Raw genomic sequence first — 20,520 nt, 5'->3', positions numbered from 1 at the left:
CTCAGCCCTCTTTTCCCTTGCTACTAGGGCTCCCGGAATGTAGGGCAGGTGTTAGATCCTCCGGGCTCTGGCAAGCTACTTCTCCAGACTTAGCTGAAAAGTCAGAAAGAAAAACAATGCTCTGGCTGAGATTGATCTTCTTAGGACGGAAAAATGGCTGAAATGAAAGACCTTACCCTGTATGTGTATTTGCAGGCAGATGTGCAGGTGTACATGTGCTGAGTGAAGCACACCGCCAGCAGAGGAGGACTATGGCTTCCTTTTAGGCCACGGCCCTGCCACCTGTGCAGGGAGTGAGGCAGCTGAGCAATCTTGAAGGGGCTGTTTATTTCCTACCAGAGTTTCAGGGACATTGCCTGGGAAGAGGCCAACTCAACATTCAAAGCCTCAAATTTGCTCCCTGCCCCCTACCTCCAGGGGTTACCTAGTCTCAGCGATGTTGTGTTTGTTCCTTCTGTAGATCCAGGGATGACACATGATGCCTCTCTCTCTCATACGTATACACACACATACACACATACACGCACACACACAGGCACACACACACAGGCACACACACACAGGCACACACACACAGGCACACAGGGTCATGGGGTAAGGCACCAAGTCTAGCCTTCGTGGTCTTGCAAGTCTTTGTGCTGAGCACATATATGTGCACAAGGCTGGGTGCATGTGTGCACACAGATCGGTTAGTGCAGCGTTAGGAGTCTCTTCACACATAAGGGACAAAGATAGCGTTGTGCTGAATCAAGTCTTCCAGTTGGCCAACCAACCCCATCTCTTCTCAGCAGCTGGAGTGGGACCAGGTCAGTCACAGTTCAGGCCAGGGCTGAGAACTCAGGACCTGGCTTCCAACTCCTTTCTCAGTGTGGCAGGGGGGCTATTTTGGGACCTGAAAGAGGATCAAGTCCCCACTTCAGAGGGATAAGATGGCCACTCAGGCCAGAGTGGAAAGTGAGGTTTTTTTTTTGTGCTTTTAAAATCCAACCATGTGTAACAGGAACTGACCTTTTCCCTCGGAGCTCACACACCCCCACCCCAGAGAAAGGTTTCCGTAGACAAGGGTGAGCAGAGGTTTCTGTAGACAAGGGTGAGTGGAGGAAAGAGGGTTGTCAGGACCGTGCGTAGGGGTGGGAGGTTGCTTCCGTGCCCCTCCTCTGGCCCTGCAGGAGCGGGTGGAGCATATTTACATTAGCACCCAGGGAGTGGGTGGCACAGAGGTGGGGACTTTCCTGGGGATGATACACGGGGTGGCTATGATGGAGGGTAAACAACCTGCATAAAGACCGGTGAGAGCTGTGGGGTCCCCGGGGCTCTGGGGCTGGCTCAGGATACCCAGATGAAGTAAGCGATCTCATCCAGGTCGACGGGGTAATCGGTGAGCAGCACCGGGGTCTTGTCGAAAAGCTCACCCTTGTAGCTGCGCCACTTGCCCGCGGGCAGGTAGACGTCGCGCTCCTGCTTGCCGGGCTCCAGGACCGGCGCCACCAGCAGCGTGTCCCCGATGAGGAACTGCGAGTCAATGCGGTGCGCCGTCTCGTCGGCCGGCGCGATCCACCAGAGGGGGCGCACGATGGGGTCGCCCGTGTCCGTGACCTCGCCGGCCAGCTCCAGCAGCAGCGGCGCCACGAGCGAGGCCCTCAGGGCGGTGAACTTGTGCGCGATGGCCACCACCTCAGCATCGTACTGCCAGGGGGGCACCGAGAACTGCATGGCGGGCATGAAGGCGGCCACCTCCAGCCAGCGCACGTACAGCTCGCGCTCCGGCACCCGGCCGCCGCCCGCCGTGCGCTCCGGCACCACGTTGCCGCCCACCATGTCCGGCAGGATGAACGGGTAGCCCAGCATGCTGACGGTGAGCACGGCGGGGATGAGCGAGCGCAGCCCCAGGTCGTAGCCCCACACCGAGTCGCGGTCCACCAGGCGGAAGAAGCACGAGATGTTCTGGGACTGGTAGCCGACGCGCACCTCGGCCAGCGAGAAGAAGGGCAGCGCCATCTCCGTGTAGCGCCGGCTCCACAGGTTGGGGTCCGGCAGCGGCCGGTAGGTGCTGAAGTCTCGCGGGAGGTAGCTCACCTCGCCCGCGTCGAACTTGAAGGAGGCGACGCCGTATTGCGCGCGCAGGCGCCGCAGGTGGCCCTGGAACCAGTCTCGCGCCTCCGGGCGCGTGAAGTCGAGCACGGCGCCGATGCCGTTCCACCAGCGCACCAGCGCCGGCAGCCGGCCCGAGGGCTCGCGCACGAACAGCTCCCGCTCCACGCCCTCGCCGAACGACGACGCGTTGTAGTTGACGAATGGGTGCACCCACAGCGTGACCTGGAAGCCGGCGCCGCGCAGGCGGCGGAACATGTCGCTGGCGTTGGGGAACTTGGCCTCGTCGAAGCGGAAGTCGCCGTAGGCGGGCGTGTACGTGTCGTCGATCTCCAGGTGGCTGCTGTTGAAGCCGTGCTGCCGGATCTGCCGCGCGAAGCGCTGCACTTTGTCCTGGTCCACCTCGCGCCCGAACAGCACCCACGTGGACCAGATGGGGTCGCGGAAGGTCTCGGGCGCCGGCACCCTCGATGGCTTGTTGAAGTAGCGCCGCACCATGTACTTGTGGATGGAGGTGATGTCGGAGCCCACGCACACGCGGTAGCTGAGCTCGGGGGCCGCGGGCAGGCCGGCGGGCGGCTTGTAGGGCGTGCGGCGGTAGCGGGCCTGCAGCCGCAGCGAGCGCTCCGTGCCGTTCCAGCCCAGGTGGAAGGGCACCGAGCCGTTGACCTTGATGGCCGCCGCGCGCGACGACAACCAGTAGCGCTCGAGGATGCCGCCGAATGCCGCGTCGGAGGAGTACACGTCGCTGGTGACGAAGGGCTGCGGCTCCTGCTGGCCCTCCAGCCGGATGGGCCAGTGCTGGGTCCTCATCTCCGCGCCGCCGTACCAGTGCGCCTCCCCGTCGTCTCCCAGGAACATGGCGTGCTCCACGGCCAGCCCCGGCTCCGCCTCCTCCCAGCGCACGCGGTAGCACATGACGGTGTCCTTGGGCCGCACCGTCTGGATGAAGAAGTGCAGCGGCCGCCCATCCGCCCTGCGGGAGCAGCCCAGCAGGGCGCCGTCGCGGCTGCAGGAGTCGAGGTCCAGCGCCCCCGAGCGGAAGGCCATGCGGAAGACCTGCTCTCCCTTCTGGTTGCGGATGGAGAAGCCTCCGAGTTTCAGGTCCAGCTGCTCCAGGCGCAGACGCTCGGCCTTGCGCAGGGAGGCGCTGTAGTAGCACCAGGCCACCACCGCTGCCAGCACCAGCAGCAGCCCCAGCACCACCGAGCCCAGCAGCGGCCTCACCTCCTTGGACGCTTTGGGCTTCACGGATGAGATGTTGTCAGGCAGGAAGGTGTACATGGCTGTGGCTGAGGCGGCCTCGGGACTCTCAAGGCCTGGGTGAGGCCCAGGGCGTCGGCGGGGGTAGGCCTGGCTCTTCTCCAGATTTTGGGACATTAGCCCTCAGTTAAGGAAGGAGCAGGCAGAGGGCAACTTGACAAAGCCCATCTGAGCCTGGCCTGCCAGAGTGTCTGGAAGGGGAAGGGAGAGGCGGAACGGACCTTCTCATTCCACAGTATTTCCATGTGCTGCAGCAAGAGAGAAGAGGTGTATGTACACTTTGGAAAGGTGTATTTGGGCACATAAGGGTTTAAGACGTGGCAATTTGTATCTTAATTTGTATCTTACCCTTTCCCAAGGGCCCTAATGTTTGTCGACATTAGTCAGGACTCTGAATGGGAAGGGGCAGGTGGCCTGCATCCCATTTGTGTGGGGAAGAAACAAACCCACACGGGGTCAGGGAGAAGTCCAGATCACAGAGTATCAGACTTCATAGGATCGCACATGGGAGCAGTTCAAGCTGAAGAGGAGGGGAGGGATCTGGAGAGGACATGGTTCCCCAGAGATGTGCCATGGTGGGAGAGGGGAGGCATCGTAGGATGAGTTTCCTTGTTCCCAGAAGGGGAGAGGAGAGAACAAGAAGAAACAAACAGCTCAGGCATGGAATGTAATCAGAAGCCCGATTGAATCTGGAGATTTGTTCTGTCCTAGGGCTTGGTTTGGAGGGAGGCAGGGTTGGGTTCAGACATTAGGGCTGGGGTCAGGAGCCTGGCTCAAAAGCCATGGTGGCTGGCTTCTCAGATCTTCCAGTCTTTGTCCTCAAATTCTGTTCTGCTTTCAGCCACTGTTCACCAACCCATTTCCCTGCCCACCTTCCTGCTCTGCTCCCAGCACCATACCTTCGGCCAGCTGCCACCTGGCTTTGTCTCTGCCACTCAGCCACTATCCTGATGCCCCTGCCCTGGTTTTGGACACTGTCTCTTCTCCCCTGTACCTGGTATTATTGCAATACTCCCCTTATAGACCTCCATGCCCTAATTTCTTTCCCCCAATGCCTTCTGCTTGTAGCAATCGTAGAGATCCTCCCAAAGGTGTGGTTCCGTTGGTTGGGGTGTCGTCCAGTGCACAAGGAGGTCATGGGTTGGAATCCCAGTGAGGGAGGATTTGGGGCACATGCAGGAGGCAACAGATTGATATTTCATTCTCACATTGAGGTTTCTCTCCCTCCCCCTTCCTCCTCTCTCTCCAAAATCAATAGAAGCATGTCATTGGGTGAGGATTAAAAACAAACTTATCTGACTACATCTCCTCCTAGTTTACAGAACTTCTCATGACTCCTGGGATGAAGTTCAGAAGCATAAATTTTGCAACTGAGGTTCAAGGCATGATATGATCTCATCTGCCTTTTTGATTCCATGTCCAGCCAGGTCTATCTTATGACTACCAAGCTCATTCCCCCCCCCCCCCCAACCTAAATCCTTCAGGCCACTTGATTTGGAGATTTCACCGACCCACCTTGGGCCAACATCTCTCCCCAGCCTACCAAGTCTCCAAGGGATCAGACGCCAACCCCCTCCCCAACCACACACATATACACTCACGCACAGTGTGCTAAACGCCCAGATATTACTGGGAAACATAGACTTGGGGGGAGGTGTGTATTGCAACCTGCTGCTCAAGGCCACCGACTCTTACTGATTTAGCCCTCAGGACAAAGTCCAACAGAGAAATAGCCAGGTGCATACACAGACATACACACTGCCAGCCAGCCAGCTGCACCAGCGTGGGGAGAGAGGGAGACTGGCAAACAGTAATTAGTCTCCTCCCGGATGCCAGTGTCTGTCTCTAAGTCCCCCAGGAGGTAACAACTGTTTGGGACCTTTACCACCCCCACCACTCTCTTGAAGGGACCATCAAGAATGCCAGGTGCAAAGCAACAAGCAGACTGTCAAATTACAGCGGGGAGGGTAGGCAGATCTGGGGGAGATAAGAGATCAACCGAAGGACTTGTATATATGCATATAAGTACAACCAATGGACACAAAACTCTGGGGAGGGAGGGCATGTATGGGAGGGGGGGAGCAATGGTATATGTACAAAGATAATAATTTAATTAAAAAATTAAAAAAAAAAGAATGCCAGGTGCAGATCAGAACTCTGATCCCAGATTTCAATAAACAGCCTCTCCCCCACCCCCATGTGCTGTCTCAGGGCCTCAGTCTCTGTGCTCTCTGCCCCCCAATGCCCTAAGCTAGTTGGTTCTGGCTGGTCTGGAAAAGCCTCTTAATCCCTTCCTTTCAGCCCCCATAACTTAGCTTTCAAACCTCCCACCCCAGTATGGATTCCCTTTCCTGTAGGCACAAATTAGAGAAGTTCTCCTGAGAAATGCAGGCTGGAACTGCATTGCTGATGACCTCAAGCTAAACAAAATCCAAAGATGGTCTTAGGTGGCCCAGGCCAGAGCTGCTATATATATTTATATTCATTCATTCATTCATTCAAGGCCCCATTCTGGGCACCAAGAAAATAAATGGTAAAGGTCCACAGCGGGATAGGGCCCCCTCATTCTCAAAACATTCATATTAAATCAGACCATTTCATGACCCCTGGAGAGGCCACCAAAGTGACCTTCTTAGAAGTCTTTTCCAACACTTAATTTCTGAGAAGCATAACTTTCTAGAATTTGGAGGTCCTTTGATGGACAGGAGCCTACAGGCCTGAGCACCTACTCCACGCAGGCCCTGTGCTGGTCTCCCAAATGTCAGCAGAGCACCCATCCTAACAGTAATGCCAAAAAGGAGGCATAGCTACAGTGCCCATTGTACATATGAAACAGTGGCCAAATCAGAAAAAAGGAATTTGTTTGAAGTCACCCAAGTAGATTGCCTCAATCCAAAAAGTCAGCTCACTCCTCCACAGCCTCAGGCTTAGGAGACAAGACATAATGGTCTGACAGGCTGAATGCAGCAGAGGAAAGGAGCTTTGTGGTCAAGAGGCTGGGACAGGCTTCTATCAAGTGGGTGTGGGCATGGTAAGGCCTGTTTTTCCACGGGCTGCTGCTGCTGCTTGCTCCAGGAAGGATTCTTGAGAGTGGGAAAGGGGCAATTTTAATAGCATCTGGTACCAGGACTATGGGAGAAGAACAGCGATTCTAGTGTTAACGGTGGCGATACAGACTCCTGGAATCTGCTGCCTCCACCATCAGACCAACCACAGGCTAATGTCTGCAGGTGGGTTTGTCTCGAGCCAAGAATTCTCCCCACTTGGCTAGGCAAGGGTCAACCTCAATCTTGGCTGCTAGTCCCTAGTCGGGTATGAGGACGATGACCCGACAGGCCCATGTGAGGGGAGGCCACTCCAAGTGGATTCATTTCTCGCGAACACAGTTCCCAGGGGAATATGTGGAAATGTCAAAGGCAACTCGATCCGGCCCATTTCCCTGCTCAGCGGAGGGATCCGGGAGATCGAGTGACTGGGCCTCCAGCCTGGAATGCTCCACCCCCACCCTCAGTGACCCGCCCAACAGCTGCAGAGTCCAAAGGGACAGACTGAGGTCAAGGGCCCCGTCTCCCACTGGAAACCAAGGCGACTCAGGTGTCCAGATTCTCCTCACTCACTCAGCAATAGGAGCAAAAGTTAAGTGAGCTTCCTCAGAACCCACCCCCTCCCTCAAGGCCCTCCCCCTGGGCTCACTCACGGGCAGTGACCCCAAAAGTGGGGGTGAAGGGAGGCTCCTGCAGATCTCCACGCGAGCCAGAGCTGAGCTGCCACCGCGCAAAGCGGAGCGCCGCCCAGCTAGGGGACAGCGGAGGCCCCGCCCCCGGGCTGGCCCCGCCCAGGTCCTGTGGTCTCGCCCAGGGCCTCCGAGTCCAGCCCCGCCCCAGGCGCCGGACCCTCCTCCCTCAGTGTCTCGCGGACTTAGGCTCCGCTCCTTAGCCCCTACCTTCCTTCTCCTCCTCTGGGCTCAACTCCCGGTATCACAGGCCAGCAGCAAGCCCAGTGCCTCCCGGGTCCGCCCTGGCCAGCAGGCCCGCCCCACAGGGGCGGTGCTGACCCGCCTGCGGGGGAGGTGGAGAGAGAGTATAGGGGAGCTGGGGGAGGGTAAGGTGGGGGGAAAAGGGAGAGGGTCTGCAGGGAAATGTAGGTTTGGAGGAAGGAGCAGCTGTAGAATGTTAGGCTTCTTGCACCTCCAAGCTAAATTTGGGATGTGTGTGAGGGATTCGTCCCCCTCCAGATTTGGGTAAGTGGAGGTGGTCTTGGTATAACGCTCTTACTAGCTCTCCCATACGGGGGAAAAAAAAGTTTCTTATATGGGAAAAGGGTAGCGGAATTCCCGGAGAATCTCAGCGGCCCGATATAAGGCGGATCCAATCAAGGACTCCACGGAGGGACCTTGGTTTCACCAGCAGGGAGGCCCGAGTTGTCGGTTCTCACCAGCCCAGACCGACAGCATGGAGGTCAGGGACCTAGAAGACTGGCTGCCCCCGGAGCGTTTTGCAGCGTCCCACAACCCCCACTCCCTAGTGACAGGCGTTGGAAATGGCTGTACTACGAGGAAGTGAGCGTGTCCCGCCATACCCCTGCCCCAGGGAGGAATGGGTGCAAAAGTACTGAAGATCCCAGAGATTCCAGAACACCCCACTCCTTGCTTCCCGAGGGACATAAAAGCAGGGCTTTGTTTTGTCATTTGAACTTCCTTGGTCATAAAACCCTCCAAAATTGTTTTGGGCCCCCTCCCCTGGGTTGGGGAGGACAGTAAGGTATATGAACACAAGCTTCTGCGGGGCTCTTCTGTGCTGGAGACTCCCAGAGCTTTGGGTACAGGGACAGAGCTCTGACTGCAGAATGGAGGATTCTGGGATGAGAATATTAGAGGAATGTTAGCTGGAGGGTCCTTTCTGCATGACTAGGTGGACCCATTTGTTTGGGCTCTGAGGTGGAGGGGAGGAGGACACCAGGTGAATCTAGGGCTACTTTTTATAAATATATATATTTTATTGATTTTTTTTTTTTTTTTTTTTTTTTTTTTTTTTTTACAGAGCAGAAGAGAGAGGGATAGTTAGAAACATCCATGAGAGAGAATTATGGATCAGCTGTCTCTTGCACACCCCCTACTGGGAATGTGCCTGCAACCAAGGTACATGCCCTTGACCGGAATCGAACCTGGGACCTTTTGATAGAGCAGGCTGACGCTCTATCCACTGAGCCAAACCGGTTTCAGCTCTAGGGCTACTTTTATGTGTCAGGAGGGCACTCAGGGCCACCTAAGGGAAGTGCTGAGGTGATGGGAGTGGGGAGGGCTCAGGGGAGGTTGACTCGGAGAAACTGCATCTTAGTGTAGGGGACTTGGCAGAGGCCTGAGTAACTGGTTGTAACTGGTTCCTCATTGCCAGATCTTGCTGGATGAGGACACAGGAGGCAGGGGAATATGTGGAAATGTCAAAGGCAGCCTATGGGGTGAAAAGTTTATTTATTGCTCAGCCCCCTTGGCCTGGTCCCCCACTCTACCAGTAGGGGTTGCCAGGGTAATTCTCGGACAAAAACTCAGGGTGGATAATATAGCTGTTTCTCTGGTAGCCACCGGTCTTCTTAAAGTGACTTGTGTCCCACCTGTGGGAAGAGATGGGCCAGCCCTTTGGACTCTTATCCATCTGATTCCAACTCTCAATGCTAACCTTATCCCAACGTTTGCCCCTAACCCTGACCCTAGGTTCCAACACTGACCTCAGGTTCTATGGTCAAATCTTTTATTTCCAAATCCCAGTCCCTATAACATTGACATTTCACCCTCTACTTCAGTCCCTGAACCTAACACACTGAAATCTTGACTCTTCTATGCCCCACTGCCAACCTGTAACCCTTCAATGCTGGCCTCCACGCCTTCATGGAGTCCTCCATCTCCTTGCTAGTTTTGACTTCCCCATGGCACTAGCGCCTCCTGGTGGCATATTTTAGTCAATGCATCGCAGGGGACAGTATCCACCCCTAATAGTTCCACACACACCTACTCCCCCAACCCCCGCTCTGCTCGCCCCGGGTCCTCCACCGCGCCAGACTTACCTAAGGTTCGGACAAGGGTAGTACGGCCGCTGGGGAGTTATTACAGCACAGTGCATCCCGGGCCGGTGCTCGCAGGGCAACACACTCCTGGAGGAGGAAGCGGCCGGCGGGGAATGGTTGGGCCTTTTGATTTTCCCCAAACCCCCAAGCCCAGACCGGGACTCTGGTCGACGCCTCAGGTGTCAGTCCTACGGCTCGGAGATCCTCCCTTCAAGTCTCCTGAGCATCGCCTCTGGGCAGGCACCTGAGTGTCCCCTCCCTACAAGGCCTTGTTTTCTGCAGCTTGAGTTGTGCCGTGGAGGGAAGCACCTGCACTCTAGCGAGGGCCGGGCCTGGGAGTCCCGGGGTCCTCCCCATATGGGACACTACCTATCCAGGGAGTGGTGTTTCTGAGCCTCAGGAACTTTCCCTCTCCCCCCCCCCCCATTCCCTTGTAAGGGACGGACCCAGTCTCATTCAAGGACTCAGTCTCTCTGCCAAGGGAGGGGCGCAGGGGATCGCCAGGGGGTTAGGGACAGGGTTCCCAGGGTCAGCCCGCCCTGCCTGCCGCCTGGTGCGGAGAGAAGGCTGCACTACAGTCTGGGCTGCTGCGGCTGAGCGCTCGGGCCTCAGTTTACCCTGCAGCGACACCCAAGGCTGTCTCCCTGCGGAGGAGACTGTGCGGGGCTCCGAGGAGACCGGGCTCCTCCTGGTCGCCCCGTCACCATTTCCTCGCTCCTTTAGCGCCCAGCAATGACCCTGCCCCTTGCTGACGATGGCCCGGAGCCCAGGAACAGATGCTCCCGAGAACACGTCCCCAGGACCGGGCGTCCGGGTAGGGAGTGGGGCTGGCGGGCATGGGAAGGGGGTGCAGTTCTTAGAACAGAGCCCTCCAGAACAGATGCAGGAGCTGGGGAGACCTTGGCCACAGCACCGGAGGGACAGGATCGGAAACGCGGGGGAAATCTTCGTGCAGGTTCCAGACTAGGGTCCCGAGGCGGGGCGGGGCGGGGCCTAGCGGGACTGGGCGGGGCGGGGCGGGCTGGAGGGGGCGGGGCCTGGCGCGGAGGCGGAGGCTGGCAGAGGCTCGGGTCGGAGCCGGGGAGGGCTGCACTCGGGACCCGCTGGCCTGGGGGCGGGGCCCGGCTGAACTGGGCGGGGCCCTGCGAACCTTACAGTGGGCTGCGTGGGGCACTGAGGCTGCAGGCGGCGCTCCATGCACGGCGCCCCGGAGACGCAGTAGTCTATCCCGCGCAGGCAGTAGTGGCGGCCCGAGCAAGGGCTCTCGTAGCCCTGGAAAGGCAGGCGGCCCGGCAGCGGGTCCACGCACCCGCACCGGGGCGTGATCTGCGGCAGCGTCTGGTACCGCGACAGCGAGTTCAGCATGTTCGCCACCACCTCGCGCTCTGGGTCCGCAGGTCCCCAGCCCGGGAGGCCGAGACAGAGAGTCACAGGAATGGGAAGAAACAGGGTCAGAGAGAGACAGAGAGACAAAAATAGGGACAGAGACAGAGTTACACCCTCTCCAGGGCCTCCGGTCCCCACCTCGTCCCACAGGTCCCCATCCCACTCTTTATGGCCTCCTTATACCCGTCCCGCCTTCTCTCCCGCTCCCCCATCTCTCCTCCCACCTGCCCCCTCCCCTCGTTACCATAGGCATTGAGTCGCTCCGGCTTAGGAGGGTACTCCAAGGGCATTCCTCGAACTGCTGTCTCCATCCCGGCTTCCTGGAAATGGCACACACTCAAGCTCTGGCCTAGAAGGACTCTCTTTTGGGGTCCTCCCTCCCAGCACCCAGACAAGTCCCAGGCCCCGCCCAATCCCGCCCTCCAGACGCTCCCCTCTCTGCCCCGCCCTGTTTGGAGTTGTCGTCAGGCAAAGCATTTACTCCGTCTACCTGGGAAGGGGACGGGGGGAAGGAATGAAATTAGTTGGAGCGGGTAGGCACCTGAGCGTCTGACAACCTCTCTCAGCGTTTGCCTTTGATTTTGCCTCTTTTTGTCTAGCTGACGCTGCCTCGCTATGCCTCTGAGTCTCTCTAACAGAGTGTTTTCATTATTGCCTGCCCAGGAGAATCCCCTGGGGATTTGTGAAAAGTTCTGCTTCTCGAGGAAGTTCTGATTCAAAAGGGTTCAGTCAATTCAAGGTCAGCCAGCCTCAGAGGCCTCAGAGTCTCCCACCCTCCCTCAGACCGTGGCTGCAATGGACTCCTTCCTTCCTGGGGTCACTCCCCTGTGTTTATCTGCATTGCCTCTGCGGGACCTTATTTTCCCTCCTTTGTCAGTGCTGACATCACAAAGGAAAGCAGAGCAGAGCAGGTAGACTGCCTAACACTGCCTCCTTCTCGGCCAGACGTGTGGGAGGAGCCAAGGAGCAAGCTTCCGGAGTAGAGTGTCAAGGAGTGCACACTAACCTAGCCCCGTAGAACCCAGGCAGAAATTACTCCCAGTGACCTAGCACAACTCCACTCCTGGGTTCCTTTGTCTCCTGGAAAATACAAACCCTAGTTTCACAATGTCGTGGATGGGAAAGAGTCCTGGAGCAGTGCTAATGGATATGTCACTGTGGTTTGGGAGGTGGAGGTGCGTGTGCTCAGACACCATCTGTGCTGAGCCGGGTAGATACCTTAGGCAGCCGGGGAAGGCACGTGGTACACTTGTTCCAGCCACTGCAGCAGCAAGGCCCCATTCTCCATGAGTTACCCCAGTCACTACACAAATAGTTGGGGTTGCATCTGTCTGCTGGATTGTAAGGGTGGAGACGTAAGACAGTGTTACTCCTTATTCTACCCCTAAATGTTTCTCCTTTGATCTCCAGCACAAAACTGCATTCTCCCCAATTTCCCTCAGGCCAATCAAAGCCCAGCCTGGCCCCATAATTGTCTTAGACACTGAGATACATACCATTTTCTTTATTTTTCTTTATTTTATTTTGTTTATCACCTAAGGATATTTTTCCATTGATTTTTTTAAAAAGAGAGAATGGGAGGGGGAGAGACAAAGAGAAAGAAATAATCATTGTGGTGAGAGAGACACATCAATTGCTTGCCTCTTGCATGTGCTCCAACCTGGGTTGAGCCTGCAACCCATGTACATGCTCTTGACCCTTGACAGGAATCAACCAGGGGAAACTTTAGTCCATGGACCAATGTTCTATCCACTGAGCCAAACCAGCTAGGGTTTCAGCCCCTTTTCTACCTCAAGCTTGCTTCTACGTGGGTCTGGGTGCTTTGAGCTGATTGCTTTTTATCTTGGCACAACCCTCTCTGAATGAGCCAGTCTGGAAGCTGGGCCTCTTTCCAATTGCTCCCTCTCACTCATCTTCCACATTTAGTTTCCCAAGTTTGCTTATTCTGCCTCCTTAAAACCACGTGAATCTACCCCCCTCTTCCAGTCTCCCATGACCTCTCTGTATCTTCAGTGCCTTAACCCAGAGACCATACAATGTTGTGATCAACAGAATGAACTCTGCAGACAGGCTGCTTGTCTTTAGATTTCAGCTCTGCCAAATATTAGCTGTGTGTTATTTGACTGAGTTAATTTCACTGTAACTGTTTACTCAATTTTAAAATGGGATACTGTCTACTTTATAGGGTTGTTGTGAGATTGAAATGAATTAATATATGTAAATACTTGGAACTTAGAAAACTATTATTTTATTAGTCTACTGGTCTCCCTACCTCATTTTTGAAATCCTACAATCCAATCTCTACACAAAAGCTTTGGCACATTTTTTACAGATATAAATCTGATCAAGATACTTCCCTACTTAAAACCTTTCAAAGCACTCTTCACGCAATCACCTAAGTTTGTCCAACAAGCCCCTCTGTGATACACTCTCCTAACAGTCTGAAAGAACACATACGAGAGACATCAGGAAAGGAGGTCTAGGAGCCCTAGAGAAAGGGCAAGTGTGTGTATGTGGCGTGGTTTTGGGATTTGGAGTTCTGGGTTGGTGGGTTGGACACATTGAGTTTGGGACATTCATGTAAAGATGACCATAGTCAGATGGAGAGTGGAATTCTGATGAGAGGTCGAGGCTAGAAATAAAGTCTTGGAGTTGTCAGTAAAGATGTTGAAAGGGTCTCAGAAGAGGAATAAGGAGAGAAGAGGGCTAGGATTAGCTCTCAGAGGAACCCAATTTTCCAGAGTGAGATGACAAGATACCCAGGAAGTTGAGGCATGAGAGAAGCTGGGTAAGGAAGGAGTTTCAAGAAGTAGAGAGCAGTCAGAGAGTGAAATGCATAAGGTGGGTCTCATAAGGTAAAGATTGAAGAGTATCATGGATGTGGTAGTTAGAACCACACAAGAACAATTTTAATGTTTTGAGTGTGGAAGATGCAGACCTGGGCTCATCAATCCATTCAATAAGTACTTTTGAAGCTTGGTGCTATTTTTTATATGGAGGGGGCACATCTGTGATTAAGACATGACTCTCTGCTCTTTTGGAATGTGACAGATCATTAACATCTAGTCAAATGAGAAGGATAATTTCTCATAAGGTATAAGAAGGAGTGAGGAAGTAGAAACAGTGAATATAGACTGTTTCTCTGAAAATCTTGGTTGTGAAGGGGAGAAGGAAGAGAGACTTTTTAGGCAGGAATATATTGGAAAAGACTTACAGGTGGAAGGGGAAGAGGTGTGGTAAGGCAGAGGGATGCAGGAGAGATGGGGAACTTGATGAAAAAGGGTCACCAAGAAGTTGGGAGGAGATGGCATTTGGGTTTGTTTGGAGGAGGTTAATACTTCCTCTATCTCTCTGGGGATGAGACCTAGGCCTGTTCCAGTTCTTTGGCATAGACAGGAAGCTCCCAAAAGACAGGGCTGAATCTCCTCCAAGGTTAATGTCAGGTCAAGTGGTTTGGGAGCCAAGCTGGAGTGGGGATAGTTAGGGAAGAAGCCCCGGTCATGGGGGAGATAACACTGATATATGATTGGGGTAGAGGTCAGGATCTACGTTGGGTTCAGATGGAGTGTCATTGTTGGGGGTCACTGAGTAGGGTTAGAGTTGGGCAAGGGGTGAGGCCCTACCTTCCTCTCGAGAGAGCCAGTATTTCTCAGGCAAGTAGGGGTGGCCTGGTATGGAACTCTTATAGGTGTAGTCCCGCACAGCACATTTAACCATCTTCTCCAGGGCTTCCTGATCCACATTGCGATGAAAAGTCCTAGTCAGGCCCTGTGCAAGGGGAGAGGAAGGAAATGGCTAAGTGCACAGAGACTCCAGCTTTTTATTTTATTTTTTTATTTTATTGATTTTTTACAGAGAGGGAGAGAGATAGAGAGCTAGAAACGTCGATGAGAGAGAAACATCGACCAGCTGCCTCTTGCACACCCCCTACCGGGGATGTGCCCACAGCCAACGTACATGCCCCTGACCGGAATCGAACCTGGGACCCCTTAGTCCACAGACCGACACTCTACCACTGAGCCAAACTGGTTTCGGCCAGAGACTCCAGCTTTGGAGTCCCATTGGACTTAAGTCCAGCCACTATTGAGAAGGTCAGCCCAGGTGGGTCTCCCAACCGCCTCCCCTTTTAAATTTTTATTTATTCTAAAAAGTTGCTACACTTCTAACAAACCAAACAGTTTTGGCCTTGCATGATGAGTATCAGAGACAAAATATATTATTAATAACAAAAGGCAAACTAAAAAGTTATGGAAAATTCTTTGTTTGAAATGCCAAGGAATTTGATGAATGTGTGTATAAAATAATTAAATTCCACGAAAACAAAACAAAACACCAAACAGGATAACACATGAATATTTTCTCCCCCCCAAAAGTAAGAAAAAGAAATTAGAAAAAGTCCCAGATTTCAAAACCACCACCTGTGCCTGAGGACTCCCATACCAGCCTTGGGCCCCTCTGAATAGTTCTCTTATTTGAATTGCCCTTTGCTTCTTTCTTTTCATCTAAGACCAGGGCTTAGAGCCAGGCACTTGACTTCAGTCAGAATGGTTTTCTGATGTTTTCATTTCTGTCATTTTTTTTTGACTGGGTGGTTCTGAAGGACAGAGTTGGAAGCTCCTGTCCTCTTTCTTCAGATTGCACACTGCCTGTGTTTATTTTTATTTATTTATTTATTTATTTATTAAAATATATTTTATTGATTTTCTTACAGAGAGGAAAAGAGAGAGATAGAGAGCTAAAAACATCGATGAGAGAGAAACATCGACCAGCTGCCTCTTGCACACCCCCTACCAGGGATGTGTCTGCAACCAATGTACATGCCCTTGACCGGAATTGAACCCGGGACCTTTAAGTCTGCAGACCGACGTTCTACCACTGAGCCAAACCGGTTTCGGCGACACTGCCTGTGTTTAATTTTAACTCAGAAAACTGTGATTCTTTATCTATTCTATATACTAATTCCTTGTCAGTCACATCTTGCAAATACCTCCTCTCGATTTTTGGCTTGTATCTTCATTTTCTCTGTGGTATCTTTTGATGAACAAAAGTTCTTAATATTAACATAGTTGAATTTATGAACCTGTTATGTAGTGCTTTTGTGATTTGAGAAATCCATCCACATGCTAAGATAATGGAGATAATGTCTTATATTTTCCTCTAATTATAAGCCACAGTTTATTTTCCTTAAGCTTTTAATCTGTGACGTATTGCTTTTGGAGTTTGGTGTGATTTAGGGATAAATTTTATTTTTGTCTATATGGATAACTAATGGTCCCATTAAGTATCTATCTTCTCCCACAGATTTGCAATGTCACCCAAGTCTGGGTGTTGTGCAGTTTCACTGTGAGGCATCTAAATGTGGAATTCCTTTAGTTTATTCTGTGGCTGTGGATTCATTTCTTTCATTAGTTCCGGAAAATTCAGAGCTTTCCTCTCTTCAGATAATTCTTATTCTTTCTGCTTTTTTTTTGGACACCAAGTAGATGTGTGTGAATTTTCTTCTTTCATACTGATTAAAGTTTCTTTCATATTTCCTATCTCTTTGTCTTTCTGTGCTGCATTCTGGAAAATTTCTATCTTTCATTCCAGTGAGGCTTTTAAGCTGTGTCTAATCTGTTCTTTAACCCATCCAGTATCCCAATATGAATATTTGGTTTTAACTCTTATGGTTTTCATTTTAAAATTGCTATTCAGTTCTTTTCTTACATTTGTCTGATATTTTAAAAATACAATCTCCTGTTGTTTGCTCATTTTAATTATTTCACATTTTATTTAAAAAATTCATAATTATTTCATATTCATTAACTATTAATTTCAATATCTGAAGTCCTTGGAGGTTTAAGATGGTTGTTTCTGCTGACTGTCACATGGTGGTTTGTTTTCTTATATCTCTTGAGCTCAGATTTGATTGGCCTTTATTCTAAAGGATACCTGGAAACATACATTGAGAATATTTCTCACCATAGAAGAGATACATACAGTAATTGTGTGTGTGTGTGTGTGTGTTGGGGGCAGGGAGCTAGAGATCACTAAACTTTCTGGTTCAGTTTGGAATTTGTAGGTTTAGTTCTTCCATCTTTTAGCTAGCTGAAGACTTAAACTCCTGCTTGTAGTGCTGACATTTGTCTTCAGGACAATCCTGTCTTTTAAGTATACTTACCACTCACCTCCATGAGAGTACAAAATAACTTTATGCAAGATCTAGCTGTTTTGAAGCAGGAGGGTTTTCAGAGTTTTCTAGATCACCGTACTGCCAGAAGCAAAACCCTTTCCTTCATTCCTTTTTAAAAAAATATATATATATATTTTGATTTCAGAGAGGAAGGGAGAGAAGCATCAATAATGAGAGATAATCATTGATTGGATCGAGCCCATAACCCAAGCATGTGCCCTGACCGGGAGTGGAACCGAGGCGCTCATCCACTGAGCTCATCCACTGAGCCTCGCCGGCAGGCTTCCGTTCTTAATCCCACTGCTACTCACTGACGCGTCTGGCCCGGTGACTAAGTGTTACTATATCCAAGTGATTCTTTTCTGTTTGACATTTGATACTGATTTTTGTCTAACGATGCTATCTTGGTTGGCTTCTCTTTGACTTTCTTCCTATCACTGTCTCCTTTTATGGCTCTTCTTCCTTTATTTACCCTTTAAATATTGATATTCTCCACAATTCCGAGATTGATCATTTTCTTATTTTTCCTTCACAATCCTATTCACTCCTATGGCTTCAGCTACTACTGATATATTGATGATTTAAAAATATATATCTGTAATCCAAACCACTTTCCTTTGCTTCAGAGCTAAGTATAGCCAACTATCCACTAGACATATTTTCCTGAAAGTCCTTGAATATTTTTGCCCCCAAATCCATTCCAAAGCTCTATGATTCCAAATCTCAATTTGTAGCACTATCCATTCCTCTAGTCGCCAGAGCCCCCAATCCAGGAATCATTCTAATCTCTCCTCTCTTCTTTATATACTGATGGTGAACAAGACATGTTGATCTATTTTTTTTAAATATATATATATATATATATATATATATATATATATATATTTTTTTTTTTTTTTATTGACCTTTTACAGAGAGAAAGGGAGAGGGATAGAGAGCTAGAAACATCGATGAGAGAGAAACATCTATCAGCTGCCTCTTGCACACCTCCTACCGGGGATATGCCCGCAGCCAAGGTACATGCCCTTGACCGGAATCAAACCTGGGACTTTTCAGTCCGCAGACCGACGCTCTACCACTGAGCCAAACCGGTTTCGGCTCTATTTTTTTTTTTTTTTATATGAAGTATTTTTTTTAAATGCAGTAGTTGTCTTTTTAAAAATACATCTTATTGGTTTTTTTTTACAGAGAGGAATTGAGAGGGATAGAGTTAGATACATCGATCAGCTGCCTCCTGCACACCTCCCACTAGGGATGTGCCCACAACCAAGGTACGTGGCCTTGACTGGAATCGAACCTGGGATCTTTCAGTCTGCAGGCTGATGCTCTATCCATTGAGCCAAACTGGTTTTGGCTATTTCTTAATTTTTTTTTCTATTGAGTGTGGAAAAGCAGGTAGGCATGCTCATATTTTGCTGGTCAGCATGTAAATTATTACAAACCTTATTACAGAAATTTGAAGTGTATATCAAACGTTTTTAAAATGTGCATGTCCTTCCTCCTAACAATTTCATGTCTAGGAATTTGTCTTTAGGGAACAGTTGATGCATAAAAAGATAGATATATACAGAATAATATTAGCAAAATTTTATAAATAATCTAAGTTTTATAAATAATCTAAACTTCCATAATAACATATTTCTTCGTACATTCATAAAATAAAAAAGTATAGAGTTATTAAAATTATGTTTCACAAGGAAAATGACCAGCTATACAAAAAAAAAGCAAGATTCAAAATATTAGTATACAATTTTCATAAAATATATTTGCTTCCTAAATGGGCATATAATAAATGAACAGTGGTTATTTGGGGTAGTGAGATTATAGACCTTTTTTTCTTTGTGCCTCTTTGAGTTATCCCCATTTTCTGCATTAAGCAATTAATTCCCCTTTTCTCTGCCACAGTCTATCCTTGTCTCCCACATATATCCTCTGCCATCTCACTCTGCCTCCTGCCCTCAGCCCCAACCCCTTCAATCTCCTGCCACTGTAGCCAGAGTGGCATAACTCACAAACTAATGATGACACTGACAGATTTAAAAAACTGGAGCATTTTGTCCTTATTTCTTAACACAGCCTGAGGCCCTTCATGTCTGCAGGCTCCTCTCTTACCACAGGGCTCGCCCTCCCTCTGCACTTGTACTTCTCCGTCCCAGTGGGCCCCTGGCCCCAGGCTGCCCCGTGGAAGCTTCCTCCCCCTGAATCTCTCATAGACCTGCCCTAAAGGCCCAGGAATGCTCTCCTCTTTCCGGCTCTTGGACCAGTGCCCATGTCTTTGCTGGGGCATGCTCCACACAGCACAGCCCTACTTTATTCACTTGTTTGCTGAGCGCTCCTGAAAGACAGCCTGGCAAATGTAGATCCCCAACAGAGTTTGTTGGGTGGTGCATACAGCTAAATTCCCTTACACAGTCACAATCAGGCTCACTCATCTCTCCATTTTGTGCAAGTGGCACAGACACAAGGAGACTGATATGCATACACAAAAACATGGCTATTGGGTATTTTCTGAGATATCTCTATTCTTTCAGAGAACCTGGCTCTCATCTAGGTCTTCTATGACCTCTATTTGAGTAACTCTCTCTGGTTACTTTCCATTTCCACTACCCTTTTTACTTCCTTTAGGGCATAAAAGTCTTATTTCTTAACTTATCTCTTTACATGGAAGCAGGCTCTTGCATTATTTTATATATCATTATAAGTTCCACACCTAGGCAAAAGAATAAAAAACACACATGCAACGCTACAAATAATTACAAACATAACTATAACCACACACTTCCAGTCATCCAGACATGCATGGCCATACGCATTAGCCTGCCCCTGTCCCCCATCCCAACCTCTGCTTACCTGGGTCACAAACTTGTTGGGTTCCCAGGCCCACAGAGGTGGGTCGTTGTAGACCTTCTTGATGGAGGTAGGAGCCCTGTAGGAGTCAGTGTAGGTGCTGATGGGGGTCTTGGTCTTTCGGGAGAAGAGGAACATAGTGGAGTCTAGGGAATGCCCAGGTGGGCTCTACCTACCCAGCGGCCCTGCAAACCATCAGTGATCCCCCTCCCAGATAGCCCACGCCGCCAGCCCAGCAGGCGCCTTTAGCTGCTGTGATTCCCTCCCTATGGAGGACTCTCAACTTCCCCCTCACAGCTTTCCTGCTCCTACCCCACCCTGCTGCCCCCTCCAGGATGGGCACTGCCCATTATGATATCACCTGGCTCAGTCCCAGCCCTGAGGAAGTGAGGAGGTCCGATTCTCTTCCTACTCCAGCCTTTTCCTCCCTCAAGTCCTCTCAAAAGAACCCGGTTTCCGAGAGTGCAGAGGGCCCCTGGAGATGTTCTAGGCCAACCTTCTCGCTTTGATGAACAGAACTGGAGGTTCCCGTGGGCCAAGTGACTCACCAGGGGGATGCAGCAGGTCAGTGGCAGGCTTCGCCTGGGAACCCACGAGTGGAGGTAGAGTGAAATGTGCGTTCAGAGGACCCGTTTTCTCCCCATCCCAGCCCCCCTGCCCCTTGCCCACACCCCAGTCAGGGAGCTGAGGCGGGCTTGTTT

The 20,520-nt window shown here is 51.0% G+C and overlaps 2 protein-coding genes across 7 annotated transcripts in view; both read right to left on the bottom strand.

The window, feature by feature from the left end:
- Positions 1–3,475, bottom strand: part of MYORG (myogenesis regulating glycosidase (putative)) — a 27,899-nt gene extending 24,424 nt beyond the window's left edge. For 2 of the 4 annotated variants that reach the window (XR_006741261.1, XR_006741262.1), the window contains exon 1: positions 568–3,475. Coding sequence is in view for 1 of the 4 variants with exons in the window: in XM_036433518.2 (XP_036289411.1) it covers positions 1,327–3,471 (2,145 nt within the window). In the remaining 3 variants the exon portion in view is untranslated. Of the gene's footprint in view, positions 1–59 lie in introns of those variants that run through there. The other 2 variants (XR_006741260.1, XM_036433518.2) reach the window with 2 other exon arrangements.
- Positions 3,469–20,520, bottom strand: CUNH9orf24 (chromosome unknown C9orf24 homolog). Of its 3 annotated transcripts, none has more exons than XM_045580050.1 (7): positions 19,823–20,520; positions 14,424–14,568; positions 12,019–12,134; positions 11,045–11,120; positions 10,570–10,799; positions 9,415–9,501; positions 3,469–3,602 (listed from the first exon to the last, which is right to left on the bottom strand). In XM_045580050.1, the coding sequence occupies exons 1-6, from the start codon at positions 19,955–19,957 to the stop codon at positions 9,415–9,417; spliced, it is 789 nt and encodes a 262-aa protein (XP_045436006.1). In that variant the 5' UTR covers positions 19,958–20,520; the 3' UTR covers positions 3,469–3,602. The 3 variants fall into 3 exon arrangements, with proteins under 3 accessions (XP_045436006.1, XP_036289422.1, XP_045436005.1); XM_036433529.2 differs by lacking the exon at positions 3,469–3,602 and adding an exon at positions 8,808–8,964 and having other exon boundaries at positions 10,565–10,799; XM_045580049.1 differs by lacking the exon at positions 3,469–3,602 and adding an exon at positions 8,808–8,964.

The sequence above is a fragment of the Pipistrellus kuhlii genome, unplaced genomic scaffold (genome assembly GCF_014108245.1).
Source record: "Pipistrellus kuhlii isolate mPipKuh1 unplaced genomic scaffold, mPipKuh1.p scaffold_m20_p_12, whole genome shotgun sequence".
In the NCBI taxonomy this organism is placed as follows: Eukaryota; Metazoa; Chordata; class Mammalia; order Chiroptera; family Vespertilionidae; genus Pipistrellus; species Pipistrellus kuhlii.
This window is presented reverse-complemented; position numbering and strand designations above follow the sequence as displayed.

Excerpts from the sequence above, each read along its gene's own strand:
- CUNH9orf24 (XM_036433529.2), bottom strand. The coding sequence starts at position 19,957 with ATGTTCCTCTTCTCCCGAAAGACCAAGACCCCCATCAGCACCTACACT. Across the intron at positions 10,800-11,044 it reads GGAGCGACTCAATGCCTATG|AGCGCGAGGTGGTGGCGAAC; the intron begins GTAACGAGGGGA and ends CTGCGGACCCAG. Across the intron at positions 9,502-10,564 it reads CCCACGCAGCCCACTGTAAG|GAGTGTGTTGCCCTGCGAGC; the intron begins GTTCGCAGGGCC and ends TTCCTCCTCCAG.